At 46.3% G+C, this 13,550-nt stretch overlaps 1 protein-coding gene across 1 annotated transcript in view; it reads left to right on the top strand.

Annotated features, from left to right (window-relative positions):
* Positions 1-13,550, top strand: part of LOC311102915 (rho guanine nucleotide exchange factor TIAM2-like) — a 61,810-nt gene that overhangs the window by 11,791 nt on the left and 36,469 nt on the right. The window contains exons 6-13 of the mRNA XM_084144400.1: positions 217-402; positions 686-832; positions 5,215-5,271; positions 10,929-11,096; positions 12,209-12,313; positions 12,451-12,529; positions 12,670-12,759; positions 12,885-13,118. Coding sequence (XP_084000526.1) covers positions 217-402; positions 686-832; positions 5,215-5,271; positions 10,929-11,096; positions 12,209-12,313; positions 12,451-12,529; positions 12,670-12,759; positions 12,885-13,118 — 1,066 coding nt within the window. The remainder of the gene's footprint in view (positions 1-216; positions 403-685; positions 833-5,214; positions 5,272-10,928; positions 11,097-12,208; positions 12,314-12,450; positions 12,530-12,669; positions 12,760-12,884; positions 13,119-13,550) is intronic.

Raw genomic sequence — 13,550 nt, 5'->3', positions numbered from 1 at the left:
CCTCACTATCATCAACCTTAATGCCCTGCCCTCACCCAGCAGCAGCTTGTGCATACCCCCCCACCACCACATCTGTAAGCAATCCCAGTTTGATGGAATGCACCCTTAACTATCTCCCCGATCTCCCCTCTCTGCCTTTCCCTCCCTCCCTCTTCTCACCCCTCCAACTGTCCCTCTCTCCCTCATCACCCCTCCTCATTCCCTCCCTCCCTACAGATCCAGCAGTGGGAGCAGAACCTGGAGAAGTTTAACATGGACCTGTTCAGGATGCGCTGTTACCTGGCCAGCCTGCAGGGGGGCGAGCTGCCCAACCCCAAGAGTCTGTTAGCTGCAGCCAGCCGGCCCTCCAAGACCACCCTGGGACGCCTGGGCATCTTCTCTGTGTCCTCCTTCCACGCGCTGGTGAGACCCTTCATATGGCAGGTTGAGGGGTAGGGCTGTCTATCCAAATTATATAGAAAGTACTCTAGTTGACCAGAGTTTGTAGTTTTGAAGTCTGGTCTGGAATGAAAGGTTTTCTACAGTAGCTAAAGATGTTCAGTTAAGGTGTAAACTCTCAAAGGTAACCCTTTGACACACACATTGATTGAGTATTGCTATAGGAGACTGAAGTTGAAGCAGGTTGATTGATGTAAGTCTAACTGCTGCATTTGATCCTAGTCCTGACGGTGTGTTATGTCGTCAGATCTGTTCCAGGGATGAGGCGACAATGAGGAGGCGCTCCATGTCCCTGAGCCAGAGATCACGTAACAAGAGAGGCCTCTTCTCCTCCCTCAAAGGCCTCGACAACCTCACCAAGAGGGGCCGCGACAAGAGACCGTCCACAGAACAGGTACAGTACCTGGACACATTGAACACACACAGACTCCCACACTGGCCCAGTGAGTCCATAACACTCCTGCAAGGAAATCAAATCAAGACTTTCTCACAATTCTTAGAGAAAGTTCCAATGTGGTGTGCGTTTTCCCCAATAAACGAGATTATGTTTATTAAACTCATATTCTTCTCTGGTGAGTTTTAAGTGCATAATCCCACTCTATGTAAACAGCGAGCATTCCAACCACAGGTGCAGGAGGGGTACATTCTCTGTTTAGTAATTACACTTCCACACAGGCTCATTATTTATTGATGTTTTCAGTCCACCCCCCTCTACCCTGAAGGTACTGCTCAGGAGAGTCAGTACAGTAGGTGGTCTATTTTAAGACAAGGAAAAGACCTGGTTTCCATGATCAAGTCTATTATGAAAACCCATACATTTGGATAATGGTGTGGGAATGAGAATGCCAGTACAACACTACAATCTTTCCTCTGATGTAGTTTGACAGTCTTCTTCTTTGAGTTGCGTCTGTGCTGGAGGCTTCACTTTGAGGATTCATAAATGTTTCTGCTGCCATGTCTTAGCTGTTACTGGCGCTGACTGACTGACTGACTGACTGACTGGTGTATCTGTGATTGTAGGGAGCATAAAGCACCCATCTAAACTGTAGACACTGCTAACTGCCAGCTCCTGATTCTCCTTAGTCCTCTTCAGAAGAGGAGGCCATCTGTCCTTAATGCAGACAACAGGGTCTTCCCTGCTCATCCCAGTACTCTCCTCACCCCTCCCCCTCCGCTGGGCTATATATGTGTGTGGTGTTATGTGTGATGTTGTTTAAGGTGTGTTTGGGAGCTCTAGCAGGTTAGCTAATGAGACCCAGTCTGTTTCACAGCGCAGAAGGCTGAGGTGGCGCACGGCGAGTGGGAACAGTGATGTAGCATGAATTATTAAAAGCCATATGTGGTAAATTGCAGCCTGCTGTACCGAGCCCTGTAGCGACAAACAGATGGTTTGTGTAAGTCCACTAAATATTAAACAGCTCCACGCTTTTTCACAGGTTTCACTCCTAAGCGTAGCTCTCCAGTTGGGATATGTTTCTGCCTTCCTATGATGGGCGGCAGGTAGCTTAGTGGTTAAGAGCGTTGTGCCAGTAACCGAAAGGTCGCTGGTTCTAATCCCCGAGCCGACTAGGTGAAAAATCTGTCTGTGCCCTTGAGCAAGGCACTTAACCCTAATTGCTCCTGTAAGTCGCTCTGGATAAGAGCGTCTGCTAAATGACCAATTATTTTTATTATGTTGATTCCCATTAAAAGAGTGGCTAATTGCTTCAAGGGGGTTGTAGAGTGATGACTCCAGGTACATCTGCTGTCTTGTGTGTGTAGGTAGGGCTGGTGTAGTGTGAGAATTAGTTTCCAATCTTTCCTAGAGACTAGTTGAGCCTCTGTGTGACATCATTGCTCATGACACGTGTTTATTACAGAGGGATTTAGACAGCAGGCTGATCTTTTATGCCAAACTCTCTCTTCTTTACTTTCTCTTTCTCATATCCCCTTTCCTCTTTCTCTGTCCTTAGCTCTCTCCCTCCAGCTCTCCCCTTTCTCTGTTTCTATAGTATAAACATTCACCACCTACCACATCTTCCCACAGTCATCTCATTGAGTCATCTCTGTTGACTAGGCCCAAATCCAATTTACTCTGCTTGGTCATTCCAAAATCAGAACCTCTCCCTCAGCACAGGACAGGCCCTCTTCTCTCCTCTGTCTGATAGACAAAGGGGTGTGGCGTTACCCTAGGAGCTACCTGGCCAGGGTTCAGTGGCGGCAGTAGACAAGACAGAGGAGGGCCCAGGGATTTGTGGGAGAGGTTTAAGAGTTCTAAAATGAGTGGGCTTGTCAGCAGTGTTTACAGTACTATAACAGGACCTGCTCTGTGCTGCATACAACATGTGTTAGTTACCTCAGTAGCCAGAGGTCAGTAGAGGTCTGTATGTGTCACTACTAGGGCCATCTGTCTGGAGAGGCCATATTCATTTATCATCTGAGTCTCATCTGAAACAAGGCAGAGTGCTGGGTTTAGCTGGGTTGAAGGACAGTAGAGCGGTGGCGTCATCGGTCATCCCGCTGAACCTGCAGAGTCACCCTGCCTAGAGGGCTTAGGGACTCATCGAATGCTTTGCTGCCTGCCACAACACACCTTACGGCAGGAGGGTGGGAGAGGTAGAGGAGGGAGGGAGGGGATCAAGAAGAGCGAGATTAAGGGCCTCTTTACGCTACACTACTTTGACGACACATACTAGTCCCAGGAAAGATATTAAAGGCTTTTAAAATATCCACACATTTGTGAATCATTGCATTAATCAAGTGTGCAACATTATGTGCAATATGGTTAAGATGAGAAGCTCCTGTATAATTTGAATTGCTATTCTTTTTTGTTGTTGTCTATATACTATGATATTTACGGTATGCTAATAGGTGCACACACATATAGAGGCTTTGAATGTGGCTTTGGCCAAATCAAATTGTATTTGTCACATGCGCCGAATACAACACGTGTAGACTTTACCGTGAAATGCTTACTTACGAGCCCTTTCCCAACAATGTTGAGCTAAAAAGTACGAAAAAAGCAATAGTGACACAATAAAATAACGAGGCTATATACAAGGAGTACCGGTACCGAGTCAATGTGTAGGGGTACGAGGTAGTTGAGGTAATATATACATGTAGGTAGGGGTAAAAATGACTAGGCAATCAGGATATATAATAAACAGAGTAGTGTGTGTGTTGGGGTGTCAGTGTAGTATGTGTGGGTAGAGTCCAGTAAGTGTGCATAAGCCAGTGCAAGAGAGACAGTCCAACAAAAAAAAGGGGGTCAATGCAAATAGTCCGGGTAGCCATTTGATTAACTGTTCAGCAGTTTTATGGCTTGGGGGTAGAAGCTGTTCAGGAGCCTTTTCGTCCCAGACTTGGCGCTCCGGTACCGCTTGCCGTGCAGTAGTAAAGAGAACAGTCTGACTTGGTGGCTGGAGTCTTTGACCATTTTTAGGGCCTTCCTCTGACACCGCCTGGTATAGAGGTTCTGGATGGCAGGGAGCTCGGCCCCAGTGAAGTACTGGGCTGTACTCACAACACTCTGCGGCGCCTTGCAGTTGGAATGCCAAGCAGTTGCCATATCAAGCTTTGATGTAGCCAGTTGAGATGCTCTCAATGGTGCACCCGTATAACTTTTTGAGGATCTGAGGGCCCATGCCTTTTCAGCCTCCTGAGGGGGAAGAGGTGTTGTCGTGCCATCTTCACGACTGTGTTGGTGTTTGGACCATGAAAGGTTCTTAGTGATGTGGACACACAGAGAAACTTGAAGTTCTCGACCCGCTCCACTACAGCCCCGTCGATGTGAATGGGGGCATGCTCGGCCCTCCGTTTCCTGTAGTCCACGATCAGCTCCTTTGTCTTGCTGGCATTGAGGGAGAAGTTGTTGTCCTGGCACCACACTGCCAGGTCTCTGACCTCCTCCCTGTAGGCTGTCTCATCGTCGTCGGTGATCAGGCCTACCACCGTCGTGTCGTCTGCAAACTTAATGGTGTTAGTCGTGCGTGGCCACGCAGTCGTGGGTGAACAGGGAGTACAGGAGGGGACTAAGCATGCACCCCTGAGGGGCCCCCGTTTTGATGGTCAGCGTGGCGGATGTCTTGCCTATCCTCACCACCTGGGGGCGTCCCGTCAGGAAGTCCAGGATCCAGTTGCAGAGGGAGGTGTTTAATCCCAGGTTCCTTAGCTTAGTGATGAGCTTGGAGGGCACTATGGTGTTGAACGCTGAGATGTAGTCAATGAACAGCAGTCTCACATAGGTGTTCCTTTTGTCTAGGTGGGAAAGGGCAGTGTGGACTGCAATAGAGATTGCATCATATGTGGATCTGTTGGGGCGGTATGTGTAAATAGAAAAGTTGCAAATCGGATGTTGAAGAGGGATAGATCTTACTACACATATTTTACTAATGTAAACCCCCCCCCCCACAGAGGTATAGTAAGAGAGAGGAGGGTCTGGAGAGGGAGAGGTGGTGTCTCCCACCCTCCTCTCTGCCCTGGTGGGCTGTCTCTCCTTTCATCTATTCCCTCTCTCTCTCTCCTGCCACACAGAAGTCTTATTAGCCTCAGTCCTGTTTCTGTATCTCCACACTGCTTATTACTGCCTTTTTCTGGGGCCTCACAGGCTGCCTCTGCCCCAGCCACCATGGAAATGGTATCAAAGCACCAGGCCCTCACTGCACACTTTTTAATTAGCTACATAATAACAGTGTGTGTGTCTGTGTAATACGTCTGCTGCTATGGGTCACTGCTGTTTAATAGATGACTAAGGGGATTTTTACAAGTCAAGTCAATGTGTGTTTCTCTTCGTTGCAGATCTTTGAAAGTGATGAAGGAGGACAGCCCTACTGCCTCCCACCCACTAGTTCTGAGGTGAGTTTATGTTACCACTTTTTATATGACAGTTTCATAAAATTGTATGACATTTTAAGAAATATGGATGTTAAAATACCATATTCTGTTTTTATGTCTGCTTCGGTTTAGATATCAAACAAGTGTCAAACTATCTTATAGTTCATTGACTGAGCGTCTACCGTCTAGATTCTATAAGTGAGTGCATATGGCTGAAACATGGAACAGCAGTATCATGTGTCTCAGCAAGCTTTATGGTTACGAATTACGATGACAAGCCGTGTGATGACATCTCCCACGTGTTATCACAGGTTAGGGGTCATGCCTTCATGTCATGACTGACTTTGCAGACTTAGTGCTGTGGTCTGTACCATACGTAGGGCCAGATCAGGATAAAAGCTGAGATTTCTCTAATGCCATCTGCAGGTGTCTGTCTCTCTCTACTGCCATATCTGTACATCAAAAGGAGAAAAACCTGCACCCCAGCGTATCTAAGGGGCAATACAAACCACAAAAAGAGATACTATACAAAGCCAAGATCATAGAGCTCAAAAGGGAGTGCCCAGTGCAAAAGTGAGTTAGTTAACCTACTGGAACCAATTGGTCATCATCAGCGTGTTACCCACTAGCAACGTTTAGACACCGTGTCCGATAGAAGCCCCCACTGACATTCTACCCCTCACTGTCTAAAGGTGTCAGCATGCTTGAGTTCGGCTGGCGCCAAGCCAAACCAAACGAGTGTGCACGCATACTCCCTTAAAAGACCTTCGCTTGAAAAACAAGAATAAAGCGGCAATAGTACTGTTTGTCCATTTTTTGAGATGCCGTAGCCAGTATACACTTCCTCAAAATACTCAGAATTAATAACTCAAGAAGTCTGTCATTAATTTGGACGTATCTGCCGAAGAGGTCTTAGTCGCACAATTTTACATCTAACTAAGATGTTTGGTGCAGTATTTTTCAATGAATAAATGTGCATGAAAACTAATCATCTCTAGTTGAATGCCAACAAAGACTTTATTGAAGTATCCCTACTGTTGACCAATCACCGACGAAGGGGCGTAGACTTCGGCTCCAAACTTCGGAATGCCTCCAGAATGTTTTGTTTTGTGCCTGAACAGCCGAAAAAACCCTCACCGAAGTCCAAAACTAACAAAAACGTCACAAAATGTTGTCATAATATATGCACAAACTCTACCGCAATGTTTCGGCTGGGAAGCATGCGGAAGCCTTAAGCAGCAGGGGTAAAATACCAGACGTTCTGGTGATGTATTTAGGGGCTCCTCTTTACAACGTGAAGGTGATAATGGAAAGTATTGAGAGACAGTGTTGAGAAGCTCTGTCAGTGTGAAAGTGTTGAGTGAATATCACAAATTCTCACAATCTGAGCGCTAACATAATGTAGCTGCAACAGTAAATCCCCTTGGATCACACATTTGAACTATTAGGTGGTTACAAACATGTTGTCAGGAAGTTCCAAATTGTCTGTGGCTCTTCTGCTCTCCTCTTCATCCATACAGAACAACTTGTCCTGAATGTGTTGGGATCTATGGGACAGATAGAGTTGTACATGTCAAGGGGTGGTCTGGTCACAATGAACACACAGAGAGAGCAGTAGATCTGTCCGGCAGCCTCGCATCACCCCTCTGGACACAATGCTCTGTATTGAGGCTGAATCAGAGAGGAGCGGACTAGGGTGAATGTGGCCAATGTTAGACCCATATAGCCACCTCTAACATGAATTGCTCCACCCAGCCACAGAATAGGATGAGGATGAAGAAGGGACAAAGATGGCCTTTCTTCAGGACGAGCTTTAATGTTGTTGTGAAAGTGTCACGATGTTCCTCTCTCCACAGTGCATTCGGAAAGTATTCAGACCCCTTGACTTTTTCCACATTTTGTTACGTTACAGCCTTATTCTAAAATGGATTAAATAGTTTGTAATGACAAAGGAAAAACCGTTTTTTAGAAATGTTTGCAAATGTATTTAAAAAAAAGAACGGAACTATCACATTTACATAAGTGTTCAGACCCTTTACTCGTTTCCTCCAGACGTGACGCTTGGCATTCAGGCCAAATAATTCAATCTTGGTGTCATCAGACCATAGAATCTTGTTTCTCATGGTCGGAGAGTCCTTTAGGTGCCATTTGGCAAACTCCAAGCACGCTGTCATGTGCCTTTTACTGAGGAGTGGCTGCCGTCTGGCCACAGTACCATAAAGGCCTGATTGGTGGAGTGCTGCACGGATGGTTGTCCTTCTGTAAGGTTCTCCCATCTCCACAGAGGAACTCTGGAGCTCTGTCAGAGTGACCATTGGGATCTTGGTCACCTCCCTGATTGCTCAGTTTGGCTGGGCGGCCAGCTCTAGGAAGAGTCTTGGTGGTTCCAAACTTCTTCCATTTAATAATGATCGAGGCCACTGTGTTCTTAGGGACCTTCAATGCTGCAGAAGTTTTTTGGTACCCTTCTCCAGATCTGTGCCTCGACATAGTCTCAGAGCTCTATGGACAATTCATTCAACCTCATGCACTGTCAACTGCATGTCCAATCAATTGAATTTACCACCGGTGGACTCCAATCAAGTTGTAGAAACATCTCAAGGATGATCAATGGAAACAGGATGCACCTGAGCTCAATTTCGAGTCTCATAGCAAAGGGTCTGAATACTTATGTAAATACGGTATTTCTGTTTATATTTGTAATAAATTAGCAACAAAAACCTGTTTTCGCTTTGTCATTATGGGGTATTCTGTGTAGATTGATGCCATAGCCATAATGTGGCTATGCTCTCTTATGAGATGGGCTTCTCCACAGCTGTCTCTACAGGCTGGTGATCTGTTGACATTGCTTAAACAGGCTAGGAAGGAATGCTGCAAATCAGGGGAGCTTCAGCTTTCAATGGGGGATATGGAGGGCTCTGACAGTGGCTGCCAGCGAACCCTCACCACCTGTATCCCTTAGGAATGAATGTCATCATGGTGCTCCTGTACAAATCTTTGGCTCTCCAGAGACTGTGACAGACCATGTCAGTCCTGTGAGATCCCCCTGACCCCCATTCCCCCACCATCCCCCTTTCCACATGTCACCACCTCTCTTCAACCAGAGGCCCTCTCAGACCTGTTGTACTGTAGTTGACCCCTTCTCCTGCCCCTACCCCTGCCCCTGTGCTGTGTGCGCCCCCATCCCTCCTCCTATGCCACGCTCTGTTACCCATGAGCACCGTCACCTTACATGTGAGGTCAGAGGAAAGGAAGTGCCGCTGATGTTGTCAACTCCACACAGGGAGCAGCTAACGCTGGTCTTTTTTCACATTGGAATTGTGTGTTTTACGATTATGTTTGAAGAAAGAGTTTGGGGAAGATATTTTAAGGACTAAATGTACTTCTTAGAAGGCAGTGTGCTCCGATAACGGAAATACACTATGGAATTCTTTAATACCATTATATTTCCTCTCATAAAAAAATAAAAGTACATTTACATGTTACACAAAGATTTGCCTGAGCTGTAGTATTTGTATGTTAGCCTGTTGCTAGGAGGTGCTGTACAGAGTTGAGAGTGTTTTGGGGTGGTGGTTAGCTCTGACATGAAGTGTCTGTTACTCTTGATTCCATCTTTAGAAGGTACAGGGTGGTGGTTGGCTGTTATAAATGATTTCCCCTCTTAAGAGAGGAAATACTGAAGTATAGGTTTGGGTTTACACCCACACACACGTTAAGGGCCGACACATGCTGAGGCTTGGCAGTTCCTGTGGAAAGTTGACCAGGCCGTTACAACCCTACCTGGGGCCATGAATGAGTGCACAGTCACGCGGCAGCTACTGGGCTTGAGGTGAAGAGGCAGAACGTTTAGTTTCCAGTCACACCATGTTAGATCGACAGACAGACAGGGTGGTTGTAATGCAACCTTTCTCATGACAAAACGGTTTTCTCTCTGAAAGTATAAACATGGCCTCATTAACCCACAGGACTAGACAGAAAGTTGTGAAAGAACCAGCTCTCTGTTGCTTGTCTCCCCAAAGGTTTGAGCAACACATTGGACAGAACATTGGTAGGCTTTATGCTGGCAGTGTTCTTGTCAGGTTATTCTTCCCAATTGGACATGTTGCTGGAAAATTCAATGACTGTTTTCTTGTACATGTTTTTCCAGCCACCTTGGTCAGAAAGACACTTTGTTACCTTCGCTTGTGTGTGTGGGCTTGTGTTATTATCCTTGTGGGTACCGGAAATCCCCCAAAGTCCCCACAAGGATAGTAAAACAAGGAAAATTGTCCACACGAGGACAAAGGCTATTTTAGGGTTAGGAGTTAGGATTCGGTTAGTGTTTAGGGAAAATAAGATTTTGAATGGAAATCAATTGTAGGTCCCCACAAGGATAGTAAAACATATGGCGTGTGTGTGAGACGCATATGTTTATGCCCGACAAACACCATAGACCGAGTCAAAGAGACCTTAGTCTCCAAGTCAGACTGGTCTCTGGGGGAGAATGTCTCCCAAGGTTTTCCTCTGTGACACACCAGCAGACAGACAGACAGACAGACAGCATCCAGGAGCCACACACACCTCTGTATGCTCTCTAAGTGGTAGAACTCCACCTTTCTACTCCAGACCTTACTCACCATAGCAACTGTAAATGTCTGTCTCTAATTCAGCATTTTCATTGAAGTGCTGCTGAATCATTGGCTGGTTCTGCTGGTTGTGACTTTTGAAACATGTTTGAGTGTTTCCTCGCTATGTGGAGCCTGTATAGCAGCTGTGGTCTGTGGTGTTACTGTTGCGTCGCCCACAACCTCTTAATGCAGCAGTGGCTGTTTTCCCTTCAGAGACATGGAGTCGCAACCAAAACCCAAATACTGCAGCTTCTGAGGCCCAGTGGCAGGACAACCCAGCATTAATGCTAACCCCAACCTCATTGTTAATGTGGATAGGGAATAATTGGCCTGAGGGCCTCAGATGGCCTCCTGGAAGGAGCCTGTAAAGGCAGCCATTAATCCATCACTAAACATGAAATCATCTGGATGGCACTTAGAACTAAATGGGGCTATTATTATCATGATGATAGTGCAGTCTTTTGTAGATCTGTGCAGATGTCGCCCGTCTAGACACGTTCCTCGCAAACTCTGCCAATAACCCCCCCGTAATCAATCCTCTTGTGTACACCATCATTATAATGGCTATTATATGAAATGACTCTGTCCTGCGATGTCTAAATGGCTAATTGCATGACATCTTTGCACTAAACTTTGAGCCACTGCCAGTTTCTGCATCGGTTTAATGGAAACCTATTGATTTGTCCACTGCCTGTTTTTCTCTCTCTCCCTCGCACTCTCTCTCTCTCTCTCTCTCTCTCTCACCATCTCTCTCTCTCTCTCTCTCACCATCTCTCTCTCTCACCTACTCTCTCTCTCACCTACTCTCTCACCATCTTTCTCTCTCTCTCACCATCTCTCTCTCTCTCTCTCTCTCACCATCTCTCTCTCTCTCTCACCATCTCTCTCTCTCTCTCTCACCATCTCTCTCTCTCTCTCTCTCTCTCTCTCTCTCTCTCTCTCTCTCTCTCTCTCTCTCTCTCTCTCTCTCTCTCTCTCTCTCTCTCTCTCTCTCTCTCTCTCTCTCTCTCTCTCTCTCTCTCTCTCTCTCTCTCTCTCTCTCTCTCTCTCACCATCTCTCTCTACTTTCAGAGACTGGACAGCTTGGCCAACCACTACTCTCTGGCTCCCCCTGAGGGTGGCCAGTGGGAGAGCAGTGGAGAAACACTGACCTGTGTGTACATGCCAGACAGCCACGCCATCCAAGTGCCAATGAGACGGGACCATACAGTGGCTGATGTCGTCTCCCTAGCCTGCAAGGTGAGAGTCACAGAGAAGGAATTGTTATGATGTTCACGTTCCCAAAAGTTAGCCCTGTGAGTGGTACTGTTACGGCAGACATCTTTGATTTGAACAGGGGCACTTAAGAGAAAAGCTTTTACTTGAGGTTATGCCTTGCTTTTTTTAAGCCTGCTTTTATGTATATAAAAAAAAAACACTTTCAATGTAATCATGTTAAAATCTCCAATCTGTGAGTAATTTGACCAACCCACGCTCTACTGCCTTTTGTGACCCACTCATTTTTATTTATTGTTATGCCCATTGTTAGAGCTCTGGCTTATACAGTAGACAGTTCCATATGTTTACTGTGCTTGTCTGTCTGTCTCTCATTGTCTGTCTGTCTCAGTGTCTGTCTGTCTCTCATTGTCTCTGTCTCTCATTGTCTGTCTGTCTCAGTGTCTGTCTGTCTCTCATTGTCTGTCTGTCTCCCGGCCCATATGCTCTTTACCCTGAGGGCCTTGTACACACACACTGCACTCTCTGACCTGTGTGTTGGCACAGGTGACACACACACACACACACACACTCACCTGCCCTCACTCTGTCTCTCAGGTGTGTGACAGAAGTGGATGGCTAGCTAGCTCATTCTCACACCCACACTTCTTGGGCCGGGACGATACCAGTACCGCGATACTCGTTAGTATCGTGGCAAGGAGACAAAACACAAAACTGATTTAACTTCTTTAGGAAAACAGCCCTAATGTTGGAAACAATCATCATTATGTTGTCATCCAGAGTCACATGTATTAGCACACAATGTTTTACATACAGCAGGTTTTTGAAGGACCAAAGAGTTAGGTCTGCTTCCTGTTTTCATCTTTGCCATATTACGACACTGGTATTGTCACAGCTTTACACACAGCACAGACACATGTACACACACACTTTATTAATCCCACAGGTCAAACTTGATGCCACTTCATCTTAATCACCTTTGAGCTGTAGTGAAGCCATCCCATGTCACATGATACAACAGCACAGATATAACCAAATTCATTTTTTGTGTAGACCAGGTGTCTGGCCTAGACTAGTTGTATTTGCTATGTATTGCTGCATTCAGGGTGTTGACAGATAGTGTTTCCCTGTCACAGTCGAAGCAGCTGGACCCTAGCCTGCACTGTCTCAGACTACACAGATGTTTGGCCCAGAACGTAGAGGTCCGCACCCCCACACCCAGTGAACTACTACATGACCTGGTGAGCCAACACAATATTCAGCATAATACTTTACTGGAAATGCATAGAACAATAGCATTGTTTTAGTTGTGTTTAACATCACTGGCTGATGTGTGGAGTTGTGGTTTCTAAGCTGTAGTTGTCCCTCTTTTGTGCAGTTGTATGACGAGCTTGAGGTGTTCTTACTGAATGTATTCACCCTGCACATGACCAGACCTGTCTGCACTGGGGACTTTGGTGAGTGTTGTGTTCTCTAGCAGATGAACAGTATGTATGTCATTGCCACAGACATCCTATAAATCATTGGCTGTATGTACTGATATGGTCATTGCACCCTACGAACCATCATTGGCTCAGTCTCTCGTCTCTGTTGTCAGGCTTTGCAGTGACAGGGCACATAGACGGACAGAGGAACAGCCGCATCTTTGTCAGTGAGGTGCTGTCTGATGGGCTGGCCTTCAGTGAAGGTATGTTCACTTAACTTTGACTTAAACATGATTCATATTGAAATATTTATACATATCGCCATGATACTGTTTGTACTGTGACCGTATTTCTTACTGTGTTTGTTTTGTGTGTGTTCCTCTCCCAGGGCTGAGACCAGGAGATGAGATTGTGGTTCTGAACGGTCGAGGCGTGTCCACTCTGGACCTGGGTCTGATCCAGACGCTGTTTGCTGAGCAGACCCTCCAGCTGACCCTCAGACGGGACGCCCCGTCCACCTCACCCCTGACCTCTGGTCCCTCGACCCCGACCCCACTGCCCAACCAATCACAGCTGCTGCAGGACTTCCTGGACACACACCACCGTGCCAAGTCCACCACAGGTGAGAAGGCCTACACACACATACTAACGCACATGCACATGCACATGCACACACCCAGTACTGTGTCTTTGCCAAAAGGCTGGTAGGCATCACTTCACAGGTCTAACACAATTACTGAAACCATACAGGACGTTGGGAAAATCACTGGCACAAAGAATTGGCATCAATTATATGGTAGAGCTCAGCATCAGCTGGTTTACTATGAAGCTGACTCAATCACCAACAATCACAGTAGACAACCAGATTGATAATACATTGATGTTGACCTTGGCTTAGTATTGGATACTGTAATTTACTGTGAAATGAGAGCAGTAAACAGACAGCTAGTATTCCTGGCTGTGGCAGGTGGCTAGTGAGAAAGAGTCAGGGTCATACTTCCACAGAATTGCTTCTACTTGGCAGATACTGTGTGGTAAGACTGAGCCTACTGTC

Source organism: Coregonus lavaretus, assembly GCF_964263955.1.
Source record: "Coregonus lavaretus genome assembly, chromosome: 27".
NCBI classification, from domain to species: Eukaryota; Metazoa; Chordata; class Actinopteri; order Salmoniformes; family Salmonidae; genus Coregonus; species Coregonus lavaretus.
This window is presented reverse-complemented; position numbering and strand designations above follow the sequence as displayed.